Here is a 20,770-nt window from a genome sequence, read left to right as displayed (position 1 = left end):
GTCCTGACCCTGGCCCTGGGTGTGGCTCGTGGCCTTCGCCTTGTACAAGCCAGGGCAGCCATGCATCCAAAAGGCAGGTGTAATCTTGGAGGGAAGGCTGTACGGTTGCTTCTCCCATTCCACAGAATGGGAAACTGAGGCTCAGTGAGGGCCTGACTCAGGATTCTAGACCATAAAGAAGACCCTGCCCTGCTCCTCTATCCTTGCAAAGCAGTAACAGTAGTAACAGCTACCACTTATCCTGGGGACCATGTCCCTGCAGCTGAGACAAGGGGTCTCACTGAACCCTCCCACAGCGCGGTGGGAAGCCCCTGTTTGGTCACCACTTTACAGGTAGGGAAACTGAGGCAGGGGACTGCTAAGGTCACAGCTGGGATTAGAACCCAGAGCCTGCTGTCGATCAGAAAGCTGTTCTGTGCATCTGTCTTCCTCCACTGTGCTGTGGATACAAATGGCCGACCCTCACTCTGCAGTAGTTCTGTTTTACCAAGTTGTGGTAAAAAATTGCATTAAGGAATACTGGATTCCTTGGGGAGATGGGTGGATTTCTACGAGTCTTTGATCACATTTTTTGTCAAGCGATGGATACATGACCTTGTTTTCTGTGTGTTTCAAGATATCTCGTTTATTGTATATGTACTGCTGCTTTATTAACATTGGCCTCACCCCCACAGCAGGTTAACTAGAACCTGGACAAAGCTTATCCAAGACGAGTTTTCTCTGGAAGGCACGTGGCAGCCTTCTGGAGCTTAGGGGCACCAGACAGAACCTCAGCACTAAGCTTGGGGACCTTTTTTAGAGTGAAATGCCAAGGTAAAGAACAAAAATGCAAAAATCAGACTGTGACAAGACTTGTTTACAGTCCGAGCACTGGGACAAGGCGGCAGTCACCTTGTTCCACCTCTGCTGGGGACATGTACCTCCTGGGGCTCAGCCTTCTGCCTACTCCATGCCTGTCCTCTGGTGACAGAAGCACCAGCGACATGCGGATTTGGGGGCCACAAATAAATTTGAACCAGTACAAGATTTTGCAAATAGGAATCTGCAAATAATGAGGGTTGACTGTGTGTGGAATTAACTGCCCCAGGCTGGTTTTCTGTCACGTATGTGCTTTTCTTTCTGCTCTTGCCCACATCCCTGTACCATCAGGAATGTCCCCAGATCTCTGTGGCTCAGAAAGGCAGGGCTTATTTCTTATCCATAACATCCCCATGGCAGTGAGGCCACAGACTCTGCTGGTCGTAGTTGTGTGGACATGCCCCTGAGGAGGCGGCCCCCCTTTCACCCTGACAGTGGGGACAGGCTGAGAAAAGTCTTGTATTGTTAAATGCCCTGGCTAGGAAGTACCTTGTTCAAGTTTTGCTCACAGCTTATTGGCTAAAGTGGGCCCCACGGGGCTTGATCGAACAAACCACCCAACCTTGTGGCCTTGTGTCCAACAGCACTGGCCCAGGAGTCCGAGGTGAGGGCGCTGCGCTGCACATGGGTCTGTGGGAAGGGGCTCCCTGCTCTGTGGTCTGAGAGGAGAGGCGAAATTCTGCTCTGGGGGTCAGACGGGGAAGGCACACTTCTGCTTCTGCTCTAGGGTGTGGAGGAGCAAGCAAAGCCCTGCTTTGGGATCTGAGGGGGGAAACCAAGCATTGTTTTGGGGTCTGAAGCAGGAGATAAGCTCCTTCTCTGTGGTCTGAGGAAGGAGGCAGAGCCCTGCTCTGGGAGTCTAATGGGGGAGACAGCTCTCCTGGAGGAGGTGGGGGGAGAAGACCATGAAAAAGCTACCCCTCCCCCCCACACTCCACGGCCTTGAGAAAACTAGGTCTCTGGTGCTCAGATATCTCCCAAATCTCCCACTCCAGGCCCTGCCCAGGCTGTCCTGGCGCCGGCCTGGGAATTCAATCTGGCTGGAAAGCAGAGGCTGTTTGTTTGCCCTGGTCGCCTTCACGGCCACCCTGAAACCAGCCCTGGATCACTTTTCGGGGCAACCGTGTGTGATCAGGGCCCTTGGGTCACCTGTGCTGGCCTCTGGTCTAACTGGGCCAGCCATCACGTGCCCCTGCAAACTCCCAACTGTCTGAGCCCTGCTGGGCCTAGACCTTCACCTTCACAGCATCCTGGAGGGTCCAGGGCCACAGCCCAAACAAACCCAGGCTAAGCTGACATCATCTTGGGTACAGAGGGAGCGAAGCCTCACTTTTCCTGCCTTTGGCTCGCCCCTGGGTGCTGAGAGCCAGGCATCACAGGAACCTGGGTGCCGAGAGGGATGTTTCTGGGGAGACAAGGTTGCAGCTCCACTGCTAACTGGTGACCCTGAGCAGTGAATTAACCTCTTTACTTCTAGAACATTTCATCACCCCAAAGGGAAACCCCATTAGCAATCTCTCTCCCATTCCCTCCCCTAGCCCCTGGCAGCCACCAGCCTGCTTTGTCTCCGTGGATTTGCCTGTTCTGGACATTTCAGATTGAATCATACATATGTGACCAGTGTGTCTGGCTCCTTTCACTCATTGTGATGTTTCCAAGGTTCATCCACGTTGTAGCCTGTGTCGGCACTTCATCGCTTTTGATGGCTGAGCGATCTCCATTCCACGTTCGGTCCATCCTATCAGCTCATGGGACACTTGGTGACTGCAACCAGTGCTGCCGTGAGCATGCACATTCAAGGGTTTGTTTGAACTCCTGTATTCAATTTTTTCAGGCCTCCTTACATTTTGTACTCCCACCTAATCCTGGCCCTGGGGATGAGGCCAAGGGGTCCAGCCTGTAGTTCCCCTGAGCAGTCCAGGGGGGCCCCCCACACTGGCAGCCAGCCGGGTCCTTCCCTCCCTCTTTCCTCTCTCCTCCATCCTGCGTCCTCAAGGCCTGCCCCGTTCCAAGGAGTTCTCAGAAACTGGGGTCTCCAGTATTCCTCAGGCACCTGCTCTGTCTTGGATCCCTGTGTGATGGGATTCTAGCCATTGCTGCTATGTGGCCTCACTTCTCAGGCCTCAGTTTCCCCATCCATGAGTGGGGTTGTTCTGAAGAATAACTAGAGACAGGAAAGCACCCGACCCATGCCTGCAATACCTGGCATGCAATAAAGACGTAACATTTATTCTTATTTTATCCTCTGTCGATAGTCATCACACGTGCCGAGAGCCTGTGCTAACCGGCACCCACATTTCAGGTGCCCTGTGGGATGCTCACCTGACCCCACTCCACTGGTGAGGAGGAAGTCTGCAGCTTCCTGGGAACCCAGGGAGATGGCCAAGGCTGGTGGGACACCCAGGCCTGAGATAACTGAGTCTCTTCCTGGGGTCAGGCTTAGGGACCAGGCCTCCCTGCCGGCTGTTGTCACTTCTCTGCTCATTGGGAAAGGTCCTGAGGGGCTTCCTTTGCTGTGGTTGAACCTCCTCTGCTCCTTTGGGCCCTAGAGTCCCCATGTGGCTCAGGAGGGGTCAGGCTGGAAGACTTGTGGGGACATCCATACATTTGGGGTAGGGGTGGGATATGACGTTATCCCCACACCCAGTGAAATTTACATGCATGAAGATTTGTGGGAGATGGTTTTCAGGCAGATCTACAAGGGGCAAATCCCATCTCCTATTCCCACCCTCCCCACCTTCACTGTTGTCACCCTACCCCTTCCCCCAAGCCTGGGCTTGGCCATAAAGCACATTCGGGTGTGGCTCAAGTGACACGTGGAGACAGTGAGGGTCAGAGTTTACTTCCAGGTCCTGGAAGAGAAGACAGGGGCAGGGCCAGGGCCTCTGGAGACCCCTGGGGCTCCGAGTCATCCACTCTGGGCCTGTCAGTTCCGTGTCAGAGACCCAGAATCTGGCCATCAACCCATCTTCCCCAACGACCAGGTGCCCCAACTGAGAGCGTCACAGGCCGACACACGCGGATGATCTTCTGTGCCCAGGCCCCTGGAATGGCTTGCACAGAGTCTCATGGGAGCCCTAGGCAGAGGGACTGATTCTGTCCCCGTTTTACAGACAAGGAAACTGAGACGCAGAGTGGTGAGGCCCTCCGCCACAGACCCACAGCCAGGAGTTGGGCGCAGTCCTTTAGGGGTGCGGTGGCCCTGGGCTGCTCTGAGCTCTGCACACAAGGGTTTCAAAGGCTCACAGACCGGAAGGAGTCGCAGAGACTTGCACTGTCAGCAGCATGGGAGTTACAGGACCCAGGTTCGAATCCTGGCTCTGATGCTCAGTACTGGCCGGGGGACCCCTGGTGAGTCACTGCCCCTCTCTGGGCCTCGGTTTCCTCATCTGTAAAATGGATGAGGACATTTAGAGAGCCACTGGCTAAGCCCCACCCTCCCTTCCTTCCTATCACAGAACCTCATTTGTCTGCTCGGCTACATTTCTCAGTCTCCCCTGCAGCAAGGTGTGGCCATGTGACTGTTCTGGTCAGTGAGGTACAGACAGAAAGGACTCAAGGCCTACCAGGAAGACTTCCAAAAGATGCTGAGCCAGCCCTGGCTTCTACTTTTCTGAGTAAGAACATGAAGGCTGGAGCCTGGCAGCCATATTGTGCCATGAGGCAACCTTGAGGACAAAGCCAGGGATGCTGTGAACTGAAAGATAAATCAAATTGTACTGCTACTGTGGCTGATCCTGGATATATCTCTACAGAGTGCTCTTTCTGTTGCCTGACACCAGCTCTCTAACCCTGATCCCTGAGCTCATACCAGTGTGGAGTCTTTCCCCAAACCCCTTGACTTGTGGCCCAGCATGCTACGCATCTCATGGGTGACCCCTTCCCAATGTCCCCCACCAGCCAACAGTGTCCGGTGCATGCGGGATACAGGCAGGCTGCTCTCCCGGCCCCCGCCCACAGCTGCAGGTGCTGAGGCAGTGACTGAGGGTCTGAGAGGGTCCCCAGGTTCTGGGCAGAATGAATAGGGGGTTTGATGGTGGGTACCCTGCTGGGGTGGAGCCCCGGGTCTGGCCTTGGACACTTCAGCAGAGCGGACAGGGTCGTCTTCAAAATGCGGTGGGGACAACTCATGGAGGCCACGGCGGGTGGCCCGGGCGGCCCGGAGCAGAGTGTGGGTCAGCACGGCCACCAAGGCCAGGGCACCCAAACCGAGGATAGAGGCGGCTGCTGCTCCTGTCTCAATCTCAAAGAGCAGCAGGGCGTAGATAGACAGTCCTGGGGAAGGAAACGTTTCCATTTATTCAGTCAATAAACATTTGCTCTCCAAGCCATGGGAGAGCTTTCCAAAGACAGGGGCCGTCATTCAAAACTGACCAACAGGGTAGACACATGGATGAACTCATCTGGTCCTTTCTCAACTCCCACCAGAATTCCTGAATCCCTGTGACCTTGAGGGAGTCACAGCTGCTCCTCTCCTGTTTGCTGGTCTGAACAAGGCAGTTGGTAACCCGACCTTGAGGACCTGTACTGGTTGGTTCCCTGTCACCCTGTCCAGCATCCAGTTGGCACCATTCTTTACTGTGGAGACTATCCCATGCACTGTAGGACATTTACCAGTGTCTACCTCCTCCCACCCTGTTGTGAGAACCAAAAATGTCTCCAGATATTGCCAAATATTCCCTGGGGTGTAGAATCAACCCCCATTGAAAACTGCCAGTCCAGTCTCTCCCCCTACCCTGAGGGCTGGTCTAGGAACTCTGACCCACCCCTATGGCGTCAGTGATGTGCTTAGTTCTGGGCTTGATTTGTCAGAACGTTGCTTCTCTAGTTGTAGTGATTGGTGCAGGGCTTTCACATGACCTCAAGCTCAGCCAATTGGGACAGGAGGACCCAGGAATTTCTTACTGCAGTCTCCAGGAAACTTGTAAGAGAGAAGCCCGTGGCTGATAGAGGACTTCTTGGCACTTTGTGGGGTGTTTTTATGCCTTCTCTGCTCTTCTCTTTTGCTTTTGAAGATACCACATTGCATCCTATATGGCATATTAAAGTGAGGTCAAGGAATTTTTGCTCTAAACATTTTTTTTTCAAATTATAAGAGGAAGTTTACATAGAAAGTCAGAGTTAGAAAAGGTGAGCCAGCTGGGCTGTGTGGGTTCAGGAAATAAGTTAGAGACAAAAGAAGGGAACTTAGAGCTTAGAAAAAAGAAAACCAGAGCCCTGGCTGGTGTGGCTCAGTGTATCGAGTGCTGGCCTGTGACCAATAAGTGGACGGTTCAATTCCCGGTCGAGGCGCATGCCTGGGTAGCAGGCCAGGTCCCCAGTTGGGGTGCAAGTGAGAGGCAACTGATTGATGTTTCTCTCCCTCCCTTTCTCCCTCTGCCCCTCTCTGTAAAAATAAATGAATAATAATTTTAAAAGGCAGAGAGAATGTGCCTGGGGTAGGAGAGAGGGGAAGGCCCAGATGTGTTCAAGACAGAGAAAGAGTGCGCCACTCTAACCATTTCTGAAAAGGTCTTTATAATCATTCTTTTGTCTGCGGTTAGCAACAAATGGAGGACTGGCTGGACATGCTGGGGAATTCTTGCCAAGTGAGCTCACCTAACCTCAGAAAGAATCTAAACGGGAGCCGAATGAATTCTTAATTTAATGCCTAATGAAACTGACACAGTTACCTTTTTTTCCCTTTTGAGTCTTCTAGAATTTTAGAAGGAGGATACTGTATTCTCCAAGTCTCCAACATTTTTGTTGGCTCATGAAAAGCCTGGAGGCTGGAGGCATTTTGTCAAAAGCACTTAGGGGTACAGGCATCTTTCTCAGGGACAGCAGGTGAAGAGGTGAAGCACGAGGCATTTCCGATGGCCTCATTTGACCGCCTGGATTCGGTCACATCCAAGACCAACAAAGCCTGATCTTTTCAGATACATGAATCACCCCATTCACTTAAAAAAAAAAAAAACAACCCACATCTGGAGCATTTTATTAAGTAAAAAATTATGCAGAGCTCCCTACACTTTATGTACAAATTCCCACAATGAGCCCTAAGCTCACCTCTCATAAATACATGTTTTAAGTATATCTTGTTAACTTCTGTTTCTCTATTGTGGAACCAAGAAAAAAAAAACAGTGATGGCTAATCCCACTTTTCATTCATTCAGTGAACATTTTTTCCCAGTGAAACAGGTTGTCCATCAGGCTGCCAGGGGTCTGTGTGCAACTCGGCATGGGGTCTGCAGACTGCCAACACATTTTTCAAGATTGCAACAAAATATAAGATGTCAGGAGTCTCTTTAAAGAAGCTTGATGATTTTATGCCTTTACTAGCACATGTGGGTAAGAGAACATTGACCTAAGAAGAGTTATTAGAAGTCAGAGAAGAGAAGAGAGGGTGCCCAGCTGATTGCCCAGCTGATTATTTTTACTGGGCTTCTTGGTTGGGGATTTAAAATTGCATTTCTGGTTTACAAAGCGTGCTCCCCACGCCCACCACCCTTTGAGTCATTCTTGAGCTGGAAGTTCTGATTGTTTGTAACTAAAACAATTTTTGCAACCTCTGAAACGCTATCTCCCGAAATCACCAAGGACACAGAGAATTTTGCTCAAACCAAAGGTAGAGAAGGGTAGAGCATTGACGAATCGGACCTGTTCTGAAGACACAGACCATTGACAAATCCCCCTGCCCCGATTGGGGCTGGATGCTATCTTCAGGCTTTACCAAGATTAACTCAAAATCCCCTTAGCAATCCTCTGAGGCAATGAATTGTTATCATCCAATTGTACTGATGAGGAAACTCAGGCATAGAAGGAATTTTCCCAAGGTCTCAGAGAAAGAAAGTATCAGGGCCAAGAGTCAAACACAGGCAGGGTGGCTCCGAAGCAGACCCCAGTTATGGGACCATTATCCCTGGCCACCCCAACCCAGGGCCCTACACCCCACGTCCTATGCCCCACTACTCACCTGCCAAGTAGACAGAGACCCCACAGCAGAAGAGGCCAAGGGTGATATGTCTGAGGAGGCGGCAGTCGTAGAAATAACTGTCAGACCTGGAAGGGAGGGAGGGCGGCAGGAAGACAGGGCTCAGGAGGTGGGGCTGGTTAGGGAAGGCAGGAGAGGGAGGGATGGCCAGCTTTGGGGGAAACGAGATCTGTGTGAGGACCCATCCATCCTTCCAAGTGAATATTCACCACCATTTACTGTCTGTCCATCCCCATCGATTATTCAACCATCTGGCTATCCACCCATGTAACCATGCCTTATGAGTCCATCCATCCATTAATCCATGCCATTCATCATCCATCCGTCATCCATGACCCACCAACCCTAACCCTAACTCATCCATCTATCCACTGTCCATCTTCCATTCACCGTCCATGGATCCAACCAACCACCCATCTGTCCATTCGTCCATCCCTCATTCACCACCCATCCATCCATCACCCATTCCCTTCCTCCATAACCCATCCATATACATCATCCATTCAAACACTGGACACTCACTCACAAAGCAGCTGTTATTTACCAGCACTTGTTAGCCACCTAATTGCCATTATTTTACAGACCATACGTTTATTTGGGAGATGAAGAAACTGAAGTTAACTTGCTACCAATGGTGAAGGGAACAGATTCCCAAAAGCTGGCACTGCGGATCTACTTTTGAGACCGGCACGGGGCTCTGTGAGTCTGCAGTGGGCAGTCTCTGACAGCTGCCATCATCATTCATCTCCCACCGGGACAACGGAAGTGGCCTCCTCTCTGGTCTTCCTGCACTTAGGGCTTAATGTTCCCTAAACGACAAGCGCTTTCAACACTAGCTGACCCAGGGCCCTATCTACCCCTCAGTTGCCACATATGTAAAATGGGTGGTTGGGGGTTCGCAGGGGTAGTTGCAGCTGCTGTAAACTTGCAACTAATATAGAATGGAGGAAGGGAGGCAGGAGTGGAAAAAAGGCGGGGGGCAGGGAGAGATGATAAAGGGATGGGGGTAAGGGAGGGAAGATCTCCCCCAACCTGAGGCTCAGAGAGGGGCAGTGGCTCTCTTGGGCTCGCCCAGCCCCGGGGCCGGGTGGAGGGGCCAGTCCTCCTACCTGCCGGGGCCAGGCCCCCTGGCCAGCTCCGCACCCAGGTGGCCGCAGAGCGCGGCGAGCAGCAGGCAGGTGAGGGCCAGCACCAGGGTGAGCGCGGCGAGCGCCGCGGCCAGCGGCAGCAGCGCCCCGGCCGCGTCCTCAGGCAGCCCCGGGCCCTCGCCCAGCTCCGGACCCAGCCCATCCGCGCGCAGCCCCCGCAGCTCCGCGCGGCCCGCCTGCAGCTGGAACAGCAGTTGCGCGCCCAGCACCGCCAAGACAGCCGCCGCGACGCCCAGCAGGGTCATCGCGACCAGCACCCGGCCGCCGTACGAGCGGGCCATGGCGGGGGTCCTGCGGGCCGGGGGCGGTCGAGGAGTCAGAGATTTTCCGGGGCAGTGGAGTTGGAGGTGGCGGGGATCCAGGAGGGGGCGAGGTCGCAGAGGTGTCTGAGAGTTGGAGGGGCTTCACGGGCTTCGGGGTACTACTGGTCCGGACAGGGAAGCTCCGCGAAAACTTCGGACGGTCGTTCCTCCTCCCTCCGAGGACCCTGCGGGCGCCCCCTCCCGGCCTCCGGAGCTGGCGGGGCGGGGCCGGCGAGGGGCGGGACCGAGGAGGGCGGGGCGGCCCCACCCAGGGACCCCTACAGGTCCCTAAACTCATTAAGTACCCACCTCCCCACCCCCACCCCGCCCCTACCCGCGCGCCGGCCTGAGCACCTGTTTTATTGTTTTTGTTTTTTAAAGAGTCTTGAACAAATTTTTAAATAATTCACCTTGACTCTTAGTCTCTACCTGCGGATCTCTAGCAGCAATTGTTCGTGATTTCCTGTTTGCTCATCTTCTTTCAAGCCTTTGCAAAAGGGTCTCCTCCTTGCCCCGGCCCTCCTGGACCCTCACCTCCAACAGGCGCCCCAGTCCTTCGCTGCTGGGCTTAGTTCCAACCACGGCACTTCTTCAAAAAAAACAACTTTATTTATTTTTAGAGAGAGGGGAAGGGAGAGAGAAAGAAAGGCAGAGAAACATCCATGTGTGGTTGCCTCTCGCACGCCCCCTATTGGGTACCTGGCCCACAACCCAGGCATGTGTCCTGACTGGGAATCGAACAATGACCCTTTGCTTTGCAGCCCAGGTGCCCAGTCCACTTAGCAACACCATCCAGGGCACTGCACTTCTTTTGCTACTTAAAAAAAAAAAAGTTTTAAAAATGGATGTGAAGTTTACCTGACATAAAATTCCCCTTTGTAAAGCAAACAATTCAATGGCATATGGTGGCAACCGTTACCTTTTTTTTTTTTTTTGAGCCAATTGGTATTAAGACAAGGAGGCTAACTTGAAATAGGGTTGTTCTTTTTGTTGTTGTTCCATGCCTATCATTTTCCTATAAGATAAATCTGTAATTGTAAAGTATTTAGGCTGGTTACACAAACCACATGGGGCAAAGTAAAGGGTTTAGATCTTATTTATTTTTAGAGAACAGGGAAGGGAGGGAGAAAGAGAGGAAGAGAAACACTGATGTGAGAGACATATCTACGGGTTGCCTCTCACTCATCCCCAACTGGGGACCTGGTCCGCAGCCCAGGCATGGGGACTGACTGGGAATCAAACTGGTGAACTTTTGGTTCACAGGCCGGCCGTCAATCCACTGAGCCACACCAGCCCGGGCCCATCACCTCTATCTTGTTCCAGAATATTCTCATCACCCCCAAAATAGACCCCATCCCCATGAGCAGTCACTCCCCTTCTCCCCTAGCCCCTGGCAGCCACTAGTCTGCTTTCTGTCTCTGCATTTGTTGCTTGTTCTGGACATTTCATATCAATGGAATCACCCCCAAGGTGGCCTTTTCTGTCTGGCTTCCTTCACCCAGCAGTTTCTGAGGTTCATCCATGTTGCAGCATGTGTCAGTGCTTCACTCTTTTTATGGCTGACACTACTTCGTTGTATGAGTGGGCCACATGGTACTTTTACATCCACCTTCTGAAGGACACTTGGGTTGTTATCACATTTTGGCAGTTGTGACCCATGCTTCTACGAACATGTGTGAACAGTGAGTTGAGCCCCCGTTTTCATCTATTTTTGGTATGTACCAGGAGTGGAGTGGCTGGGCGAGATGCTCACTCTATATTTAACTCACTGAGGAACTGGCAGACTGCCTTCCATAGCGGCTGTGCAAGTTTACATTCCCACCAGCAGTGCACAGGTGCTCCGATTTCCTTTATTTCCACGCCAACGCTTGTTATTGTGTTTTTTGATCATGGTCATCCTCCTGATGTGAGGTGCTAGCTCACAGCAGCTTTGATTTGCATTTCTCCAGAGGCTTCTGATGGTGAGCATCTTTTCATGGGCTTGTTGGCCATTTGGGTATCTTTTTTTTTGAGAGATGTCTGTTCATATCCTTTGCTTATTTTTGAATCCGGTTGTTTTTCTGGTTTCCTCAAGCACTTTGCATCCTGCAGTTAGTTCCCCAATGTCCGGGGCCCCCTGTTGGGGGGGTGCACCAGGACAGTGGGATGTCTGCCGAAGTGTCCACCAATGTGTTCCCTTAGTGTCCCAGACTGCACCCGGCACACCTCAGACCCTCAATAAATGCTTGCTGCACCCATGAATGAATGAGTAGCCTGGTACTCCTGCTCTGGAATTCTTGCAAAGTGTGAAATATCATATCCAAAAATGGTTTCACAGGTAACACATACCTGATAAATCCAGAATAGCATGAATGAGTCAACCTGGTCTTCTGCAATCAGAGCCCTGCCTTAGTGCATTTGGGTCTGAAAGACAGCATAGTCATCGCCTGGGCTTTGCAGGTGAGGAAGCTGAGGCACAGAGTGGTGCACTGACTCCCTAGGTCACGTGGCTTAACACAGGCAGGGCAGTATTCGAAACCAGCAGCATGGCTCTGACACATTGCTCCATATTATAATTTTATTTATGTATTTATTTATTTATTTCTCTATACAATTTTAGAGCCATACTAGTTTTGAATTTCCAGGTTTCTTTTCTGATTTGGGGGGTCTTCTGGGAAGAGTGTAAGGGTCCTGAGCCCTCAGCTGAGTGTTTTCTAGATAAAATGACCTCGGGGAAAAGTAAGGGGTGACCCTACAGCTCCAAGTGGCCTCCTCCTTTGCTGTGTGACTTTGGGCAAGTCCTCTAGCTTCCCTGGGCTTCCTCGCTTGTAACAAAAATGAGTTCACTCATTCATTCATTTACCAGGCTTTGCCCAACACACCGAGCCTCCTTCATTAGCAAAGGTAAGGAAAAGAAACCCCAAACTGGGGGAGCCAGGGCTCAGTGACTCATTTGGAACAAAGCCCCAGCTCTGTGCCTGGTATTGGAGAGACACGGATGTAAGACAGTTACATTATTCATCCGACAGACATTGAGGAGGTGCCCACCCAGTACTGGTTCTAGGCTCTGGAGACCCAGTGGTAACTAAGGCAGGCCCAGCTTGCCCCTCTGGGGCTCATGGCCTGGTGGGGAAGTAGAAAATAAGCTAAACCAGACAAGTAAAGAGACAAGTCCATACCACAGCCAAAGGTCATTACCACACTGTCTTAGATTTCACCATTGTTTGTTGGGGACTGGGAGGAGGGATGTTCACAGATGCCAAGACCCTGCCCTTCCCTTTGTGTGTGGGTGACTTTCTAGTTGGTGTGTCTGGCTTCAATTTGGAAAGTTAACCCTGCGAGTGGAGACGCTCTGTGAGTGACACTCTGAGGGAGGGTTTGTCTGCTTGGCCAAGCGCCAGCTGTGCCTTCCGCACTACAGCCGGAACGGGTGGGGGTGGGGGTGTCACAACTCCTTACTGGGAAGGATGAGACTCAGAGAGGGTCAGTGATTTGTCCACATCACACAGCCCCTGCCTCACCGCCCAGGTGGGGAAGACTGGCCACTGTGTGTGGTGGGAATAATAATAAAGATAATGATGGGTCGCATGTCCTGCGGTTTACCCCAGGAGGACATTGTAAAACTTTCTCTTCCTAACGACCTGTTAGGTATTACTGAATTTAAGAGCCAATATCACGCAAGGTCTAATGCACAGGTGGGCTTACTGAGGTCCACAAAGAAAAAACTGGCTGGAACCTGAAACAGGTGTTACCAACGGATCCTCAATGCCCCCACCTGGATCAGCAGGCGTGCGCATCGAATGAGGCGCTGGCCAATCCAGTGGCCAGGCCGGGAGCACCACCTCCTCATCTTTTCCGGAGATCGGGTGCGGTGCGGTCCAACTTGCAGCATGTGGCCAGGATGGCAATGAATGAGGCCCAACACAAACTTGTAAATTTACTTAAAACCTTTTTTTTTTTTTGCGCATCAGTTTTCATCAGTGTTTGTGTGTACAATATGTGTCCCAGAGAGCCGGAAGGTAGGACACCCCTGGTCGGCTCCCTAGACCACGCCTCACCACCCGCCTTTAGGCGGCGCCAGAGGAAAAGGAAGAGGTTCCTGGAGCGGAGACCGCTCCCGCTGTGGCCTCTGGGCAGCCCCGCCGGAGAGCGCCTGGCCTTCGAGTCATTTCCCAGAAGAAAGAAGAGGAGGCTTGGAGAGGGGAGGTGACTGTCCTCTGGTCACATGGCCAGGAAGTGGTTCCAAGACTGGAGTTTTAAAAAAATGGATTTTAGAGGAAAAGAGAGAGGAAGAGAGAAACATTGATGTGTTGATCCACTTATTTATGCATTCATTGGTTGGAGTTGTGATTTTTGATTTCTCTGTTCTGCCATCTCTGCGGGAATACTCGGGCTTCACCAGGGATGAGGAAATTCCTGGCCTTGGGTGGCGGTTCTTGGGTGGGGGTCACCCCGGCATCCACGGCTCCAAGTTCTGAGACGCATCTCGTATAAACTCTGAAGCGCTGTTGTAATCTTGTACACGAAATGGAAAACTCATTTATTGTAAGAGGGGCTGATCGTTCCCAGCACGGTTATTCAATTTTATGTGCATTTTCCCATTTTGGAACCAGTAGCCATTCCACCTCACCCAGGTCTTAAAAGTATTCCTGGAGACCCTGGCCAGAAGGCTCAGACGCGCGCCTCTGGACGACCCGGGCAGGCCCCGGGTCCGCGCCCCGTCGGGTGAGGGCATCTCACAGAGGGACCCCCGCCGCACCCTAGGCCCCACCCTTCACCTGCGGGGCGGGGTCTGGGGGGGGTGGTTAGAACAGTTCTCCAGTTCCCGCCCTGCTTCTCCCCGAAGTTTCATCAGAACCCTGACCCCTCCAGGGGTTGGGCCTCAGACCCTTCCCACTCCCCGCATCCGGGGGAACTCGGAACGGCTCCTCCACTGTCCCGCCGCTCAGGCGGGAACTCAGAATGGTCGGTCCCCTTGCCGCCCCTCCTCCCAACCCCGGTGGGGCTCATCTCTGATTCACCTGCGCCCGCCAGCCCTCCGTCTTGGGGGGCTCCGAATAGCCCCCGCCCCTGCCGACCGCCGAGTCGGGGAGGGCGCACCAGAGACCTGACCCCGTCCAGCTGTTCTCTCCCCCCAGGGGTCAGAACAGCTCCCCCGCCGCGCCCTCCGCTTCGACCTCCGCCCGGGGCTCGACCTCTCCACCCCGGCCGTGTGCGCCACGCGCCGCGCGTTCCACGCGGTACTTGCGGCGGCGCAGCGGCTCGGTGAGGCTGCGCGGCGCGGGGTCGTCCAGGTCCTCGGGCTGCAGGAAGCTGCGGTCCAGCACCTCGGCCGCCTCCTGCCAGTTGGCGAAGCAGGCGGGGCCCAGGCGCCGGATCTCGTCGGCCGCGTCGAGCGTGAGCACGTCTCCGCTCGGCTTGAGCACCACCACGGCCGGGAGACGCTCCACGGAGAACTGGCGTCCGAGGTCCCTGCGGGGCAGGCAAGTCAGTGACTCCGCGCAGGGGAGCCCCTCATTCCTTTACCTAGTACCTACTTAGCGTCTCCTTTGCGCACTGCCCGGGCTGGGCGGTGGCGAAGCCCGGGGACCGGTGCTGCCTGGGCCACACCGGACTCTGCACTGTGCCTCCGTCAACACCCCAGACTCGCTCCCATCTCAGGGCCTGTACATGGGGCGGTGCCCTCTACCTAGTAGTGCATTTTCCCCAGACCTCTGCCCATTGAGGCCCATCCTCGAAAAGCAGCACCTCCCTATCCCTCTGCTGTCCAGTGCCTCTCAGCATCCACACGTTACATAGTTTATTTTTCCCATTTTCACCGCAATAAAATCACGAGGGCATGCATTTTTCTTTTCATTCACTAGTGTCCCTAGTGCCTGACACAGTGTGGGACACAGAGTAGGTGCTCCGGATATGTGTAGGATGAACGAATGACTATTGAGAAATGCCATGAAGAAATCTGGGTAAGAGGCTGGTGGTTAGGGAGGGCCTCTCCGAGAAAGTGACCTTTGAGCTGAGATCTGCCCAAGGAGGAGGGGGAGAACTGGGGAAAGGCTGTTTCAGGCAGAGGGCACAGCCCAGGCAAAGGCCCTGAGGTGGGAGAGATTAGTGTGCTGACTTGATCTCCAAGGCCCCCCAAGGGCGCGTCCAAGAGTTTAAATGTTCTTCACAGTATGAGGAGGGAGCCGGTGAGAAGCCATCCAGTCCCAGGAGACCCAGGACCAAGCGCCCTGTCTAGGCCAGAATCCCTCACAGTCATCATAGCCTAAAGGGAGCTGCCAGACTGGGCCAGTCACCCAGGGTTCTTAATTTCCACTCACTTGTTCCTGGGTGGCCCTTTGTCACACAGAGAGCACATGATGTTTGCAGAATCCCACAGGAGTAGGTTTCCAAGCTCAGCAAATAAAAAATACAGGACATCCAGTTAAATTTGAATCTCATATAAACAAATACATTTTAATATAAGTATGTCCCATGTAATGTGTGGGGCAAGCTTATACTAAAACATCATTCATAGTTTGTGTGAAATTTGTATTCTACTGGAATCCTGTATTTTATCTGGCAATCCTGCGGGTAGGTGCCAGTGGAGGGCGGGTACAGGGGCACTTGCTCCAGATACCAGCTGGGTGAATGTTCTGTTGGATGATGCCCTGGCATCTCTGCCCTGCAGAGGGCAATGTTGCCAGTTCCGGGCAAAGAACTCCCTCAGCTGCAGGGGGCAGTGGGAGTGAGCCAGTGTCCAGGCTTTGATCATCTCAGGTGGGGATGAAGGTCTTCATGACCAGCTGCTATTGTGTAGCAAAATAAATGAAGTCAGAAAAATGTCACAAAGCCTGCAGCTGACTTTCAGACAGTTTAGGACAAACCCCTCATGCATGTAGGTAAAGCAAACAGGGCAAAATGTTAACAGTGGCCATGGATTTCCTTTCTGTGCTTCTTCCAACTTTTTGGTGTCTTTGAAGTTTTTCATAATAAAAAGTTGGGGTTTAAAAAGAATGAAAGGCTTCCTGCAGAAAAGGGAAAAGTTCTAAAATAGCCACAAACTAAAACACGTTTTTTGGGTTACTCCTTGTAGAGCTTGATTCCAACCACCTCAGCTCTGGTGCCCTCCATGGCTCCCAGCTGTGCTGGACATGGTGCCTGCTGACTTCTCTCACCTGGAATTACTTACAGCTCCCAAAATTGGTTGTCCTTCTATCCTTTGTGCTGTGTTCTGCTGTGCTCTCTGCCTAGAAACCCTCCCCTTTCCTCATGCTTCATCCTCTCATCCCCCATCCTTAGGGGTCTCTCTTTAAAGTCATTTCCTCTGCCCCGGCTGGTGTGGCTCAGTAGATTTGAGTGCTGGCCTGGGAACCAGAACGAAGATCGCCGGTTTGATTCTCAGTCAGGGCACATCCTTGGGTTTTAGGCTAGGTCCCAATCGACATATCTCTCTCCAATCAGTGTATCAGTGTTTCTCTCCTATTTCTCCCTCCCTTCCCCCCTCTCTGAAAAGAAATAAAATATTTTTAAAAAGCCATTTCCTCCAATGAGCACCCCTGGGCCCCCAAATCTCAGCAAATCTCCCCTTTGTATCTCTACATGGCACCCTCCCTTTGTCCTCCAGAACAATACTGCAGTTTGCTATTATATATTTGCATCTTTGTTTCACGTCTGTCCCCCTACTAGGTTGCAAGCTCCCTGGGGGCTGGATGGACACAGGCATGTGCACTTCTCTATGTTCTCCTCAGTTCTCAGTATATGGACTGGTATACCGGCTGCTCAACTCCAGATGGGCCAGATATATCTATAAACTAATACTTCACTCTCACCAGCAAGAGCCTCTCCTCCAGGAAGCCCTCCCTGAGCTCCCCTCCCACCTCACCTCCTCAGGTCATCCTCAAAGGGCAGGAAGAGCCACTTCTTGGGCATATCCCTGAGAAACAGGTCCTGCTGTTCCTCCGTGGTGTCCTGAGACACGTATACCAGGGCCAGCTGGGCCGCCCGCAGCACGTAGAACTCGTCCGTGAGCTGAATGAAGAAGTCCCTCAGGACAGGTGCGAAGGCCTGGCACTGGGGGCATGACCCAGCACCGAAGAACAGCAGCACCAGTCGGTTGTCCAGCCTGCGGCTGAGCTCTGCCTCCGTATCCAGCTCATCCTGGTCACTGTTGTTTCGGATCAGGACTCGACCGGAGAACAGGGAGGCCATGGCAGCCCTGGCTAAGGGCTGGGGAAGGGGCAGAGGGAGCTTGTGTGTGGCCCTGGGCTTGCTGGCTGGCTGCCGCTCCAGGATTAGGAATCTCTAGGAGGTCAGTTTGGGGCCTCACTAATCTGCCTAAACCACAGCCCGATCCTGACCTGATTCTGCGGAGCCTCCCAGGGCAGCGGCAGCTTCCCGGGGGGGGGGGGGGGGGCCCTTCTCGAGGGACAGCTGCAAATGCACTAAAAACTCTGCACAGGATTGCAAAGGAAACCCAGCAGACTGACACAGGGGTGCAAAAACTTTATGTGATGTAAAAATCCCTGCTTCTTCATGAACACATTAAGTGATCCCGGTTCACGAGGGCTCTACTAAGTACCACAGTTTCTGAGTTCAGGTGAGCATAGTGGTATTTGGAGACGTCTGCCGGTGATCAGGATGCGATATGAGTTGCCTTCGATTTTCACGAGTGAAAGAGTCGCGAGACCGGCCTATACCTGCTTTGACAGGGCATGAGAGGACATGCCAAATTACAGTGAGAAGTTAATGGAAATAAAGATGAATTCTGCCTGGACAGCCCACCTTAAGATCCCTTGATGTGCAAAGTGGAAAATCACTGCCACAGTATTTTGTAGCCCCCTCCCATCAGGAGGTGGAAACCAGTTTCCTTCTCCTTGACTTGCCTTGACCCACAGGTTGTGGCAGAAGGCAGGCCGAGCGGCTCCCACCACCTGTGTCTCAATGCTTCCTCCAGGTGCCCCACGTGTTAAATAGGATAAGGGTCTCAGGGTCTGGGAGTTCTAAATATTACTAAATGTTATCATTTTTAAACAAGTTTTTAAAAGATTTTATTTTTAGAGGGAGGGGAAGGGAGGGAGACAGAGAGGGAGAGAAACATTGATGTGAGAGAGAAATATTGATCAGTTGCCTCTTATAGGCTCCCTTTTGGGGGACAAAACCCTCACATGCCAGGCCTGTGCTCTGACTGGGAATCGAACCTGCAACCTTTCACTTAACAGAACCATGCCCACTCAACTGAGCCACACTGGTCAGGGCTTTCTGGTTGATTCCTTGTTTGTTTGTTTGTTTTTTACTTTTAGAGACAAAGGAAAGGAGGAAGAAAGAGGGAGAGAAACATGCCCTGAGTGGGGATCGAAAACACAGCCTTCCTGTATCTGGCCAACACACTAACCAACTGAGCTACTCAGCCAGGGCACTAAATGTTACTCTTGCTAAATGTTAAAATGTAGCACAGTATTTTGTAGACCAGCTGGAAACAGGATGAACTGGACAGGAACCCAAGGAGATAAATGTAGCCACAACTGCAAAGGAAAAAAATTGATGTGTAATTAACCAAACAGTATATGTAAACCATGGCTAAGGCCCCTTGGGGAAACAGAGCTTTGGATTTGAACCGCCTGCCTGCTTTACTTGGTGCAAGTAAATGAAATAATCGGTACCCGCAACAACCATGTTTCCTTCTTGAATAGAGTACCCCCAAACCGTGAACCCCTTGAGTTCCAGTAACACAAGGAAGAGATGTAGCCCAGAAGTTGACAAGCCTTTTTTGTAAAGGACCAGGTAGTAAATATTTTTGGCTTTGTGGGGCATCCAGTTTCTGTTGCAACTTTAAATTCTCTGCTGTTGTGCAAAGTAGCTTCAGACAATATGTAAATGAATTTATACGTCTGGATTCCAATAACAGCACTTTATGGATGCCAAAATTAGAATTTCATAGAATTTTCATGTGTCATGAAATATTAGTCTTTTGACTTTTTAAAATCTTTAAGAAATGTGAAAACTGCCCTGGCTGGTGTAGCTCAGTGGCTTGAGTGCTGGCCTGTGAATGAAAGGGTTGCCGGTTCAATTCCCAGTCAGGGCATGTGCCTGGGTTGCAGGCCAGGTCCCCGGTGGGGGGGGCACATGAGAGGCAACCACAGATCGACGTTGCTCTCCCTCTCTTTCTCCCTCCCTTCCCCTCTCTCTAAAAATAAATAAATAAATAAAATCTTCTTTAAAAAGAAATGTAAAAACCATACTTAGCTGATGACAATGAGCTGGATTTGGCCTGTGAGCAGAGGTTTGCCAGATTATTTTTCTAGCCTACGGGGTGAGAGGCCACAGGGAGAAGCAGATGCCCAGCCAACAGCCAGCACCACTGGCCACACACGTCATCCTCTAGCCTGGCCACCCCAGAGTGACTGAGTCCAGTGAGACCAGCAGAGGGACCGTCTGCTCAGGCCACCCTTGGGATCCTGAGACAGCTGATGGCTGTTGTATTGAGGCAGGTTAGTAAGAAGCTGGGAAAAGACCTTGGCAAGTGGAATGAGGAAAACAGATAGTTAAACAAGACTGAGCGATTAACAGCCAGCTAATAAATCGCAAGATCTTATCCTACTGAACGGAGGACACTTTGGAGCAAACTCTTTGTATCTCTTCTCCCCAGCCAGAGAGTGAGTAGCTTCATCCTAGTCAGGGAGTCGGACGACAGACCCAGTTGGTACCATTACTGTCGGCCAGACCCCAGAACAAATGCAGTCAGGAATAAGTAACAACAAGAAACAAGTGGAGCCAGACAAGTGCAAGATAAAAGTAAAGCAGTGACGCTGATCAGAGAATGTCCCAAACTCCCCATCTGCTCATTTTGATGCATCAGCGTATCAAAGAGAAACAGAAAAGCTGCTGAATATTCTGTTGATACCTCCCCTGAGACTTCCCCTAAAACTCCCTCCTTTAGAAAACAGATGCAAACCCTCAGGACAAAGACTGCCAGTGGTGCTCTTCCTTGAGTGCGTGCATCCACCCCCTTCCTTCCTCAGGGGTGCATCTTTGCTTTCTTTCTCTTACTCTCTGAGGGTTCCCACACGACTCGCAACCCAGGGAGCAACGAGAAGCAGCAACTTGACCCAGGCTAACCCCCTGAACCGGTCTTCAAGGCTCCTTTTGCCTCTGTAACTTGTTTTCTGAGTCCACGCAGCTCAGCACGGCTCACTCCTGTTACTGTGACTTCCTCGCCTGAGTCTTCGCAGCTCAGCCTGGGCTCACTTCTGCCTCTGCGACTTTCTCTCCTGAGTCTAGGCGGCCCAGCTCAGGCTCACTCCTGTTGCTGTGATCTTCCCTCTTCTATCTTAAACCCTTCCTTTGTTTCACTGTCCCCAGCTTTAATAATGTATTCTCAAAATCACCTGGACTCATGTCGTGAGTTCTTCCCTGCACAAAGTCAAGGACCCACACATTCCAGACCGTGCTGGGGCAGACCTACCTCTGGGTCCCTTTCCAGTGACATTACGAATCTACTGAGTTCGGGGTAATTTGTTATGCAGCAGCAG

At 52.0% G+C, this 20,770-nt stretch overlaps 1 protein-coding gene across 10 annotated transcripts; it reads right to left on the bottom strand.

Annotated features, from left to right (window-relative positions):
• Positions 1-3,066: 3,066 nt before the first annotated feature.
• On the bottom strand, positions 3,067-17,549 carry TMEM221 (transmembrane protein 221). Of its 10 annotated transcripts, XR_008392159.1 has the most exons (5): positions 17,125-17,549; positions 14,282-14,732; positions 13,036-13,775; positions 9,692-9,870; positions 7,837-7,899 (listed from the first exon to the last, which is right to left on the bottom strand). XR_008392159.1 is itself a non-coding variant. In XM_037141985.2 (4 exons), the coding sequence occupies exons 1-4, from the start codon at positions 9,258-9,260 to the stop codon at positions 4,186-4,188; spliced, it is 699 nt and encodes a 232-aa protein (XP_036997880.2). In that variant the 5' UTR covers positions 9,261-9,477; the 3' UTR covers positions 3,067-4,185. The 10 variants fall into 10 exon arrangements, 5 of the variants coding, with proteins under 5 accessions (XP_036997880.2, XP_036997879.2, XP_036997878.2 ...); XM_037141985.2 differs by lacking the exons at positions 9,692-9,870; positions 13,036-13,775; positions 14,282-14,732; positions 17,125-17,549 and adding exons at positions 3,067-4,247; positions 4,903-5,133; positions 8,941-9,477 and having other exon boundaries at positions 7,814-7,899; XM_037141984.2 differs by lacking the exons at positions 9,692-9,870; positions 13,036-13,775; positions 14,282-14,732; positions 17,125-17,549 and adding exons at positions 4,183-4,555; positions 4,903-5,133; positions 8,941-9,477 and having other exon boundaries at positions 7,814-7,899.
• Between the last annotated feature and the right edge of the window lie 3,221 nt (positions 17,550-20,770).

This window comes from Artibeus jamaicensis, unplaced genomic scaffold, assembly GCF_021234435.1.
Source record: "Artibeus jamaicensis isolate MK-2021 breed Jamaican fruit bat unplaced genomic scaffold, CSHL_Jam_final contig_477, whole genome shotgun sequence".
NCBI lineage: Eukaryota > Metazoa > Chordata > Mammalia > Chiroptera > Phyllostomidae > Artibeus > Artibeus jamaicensis.
Note: the sequence above shows the minus strand (reverse complement) of the source record. Positions and strands in the feature narration are given on the sequence as shown.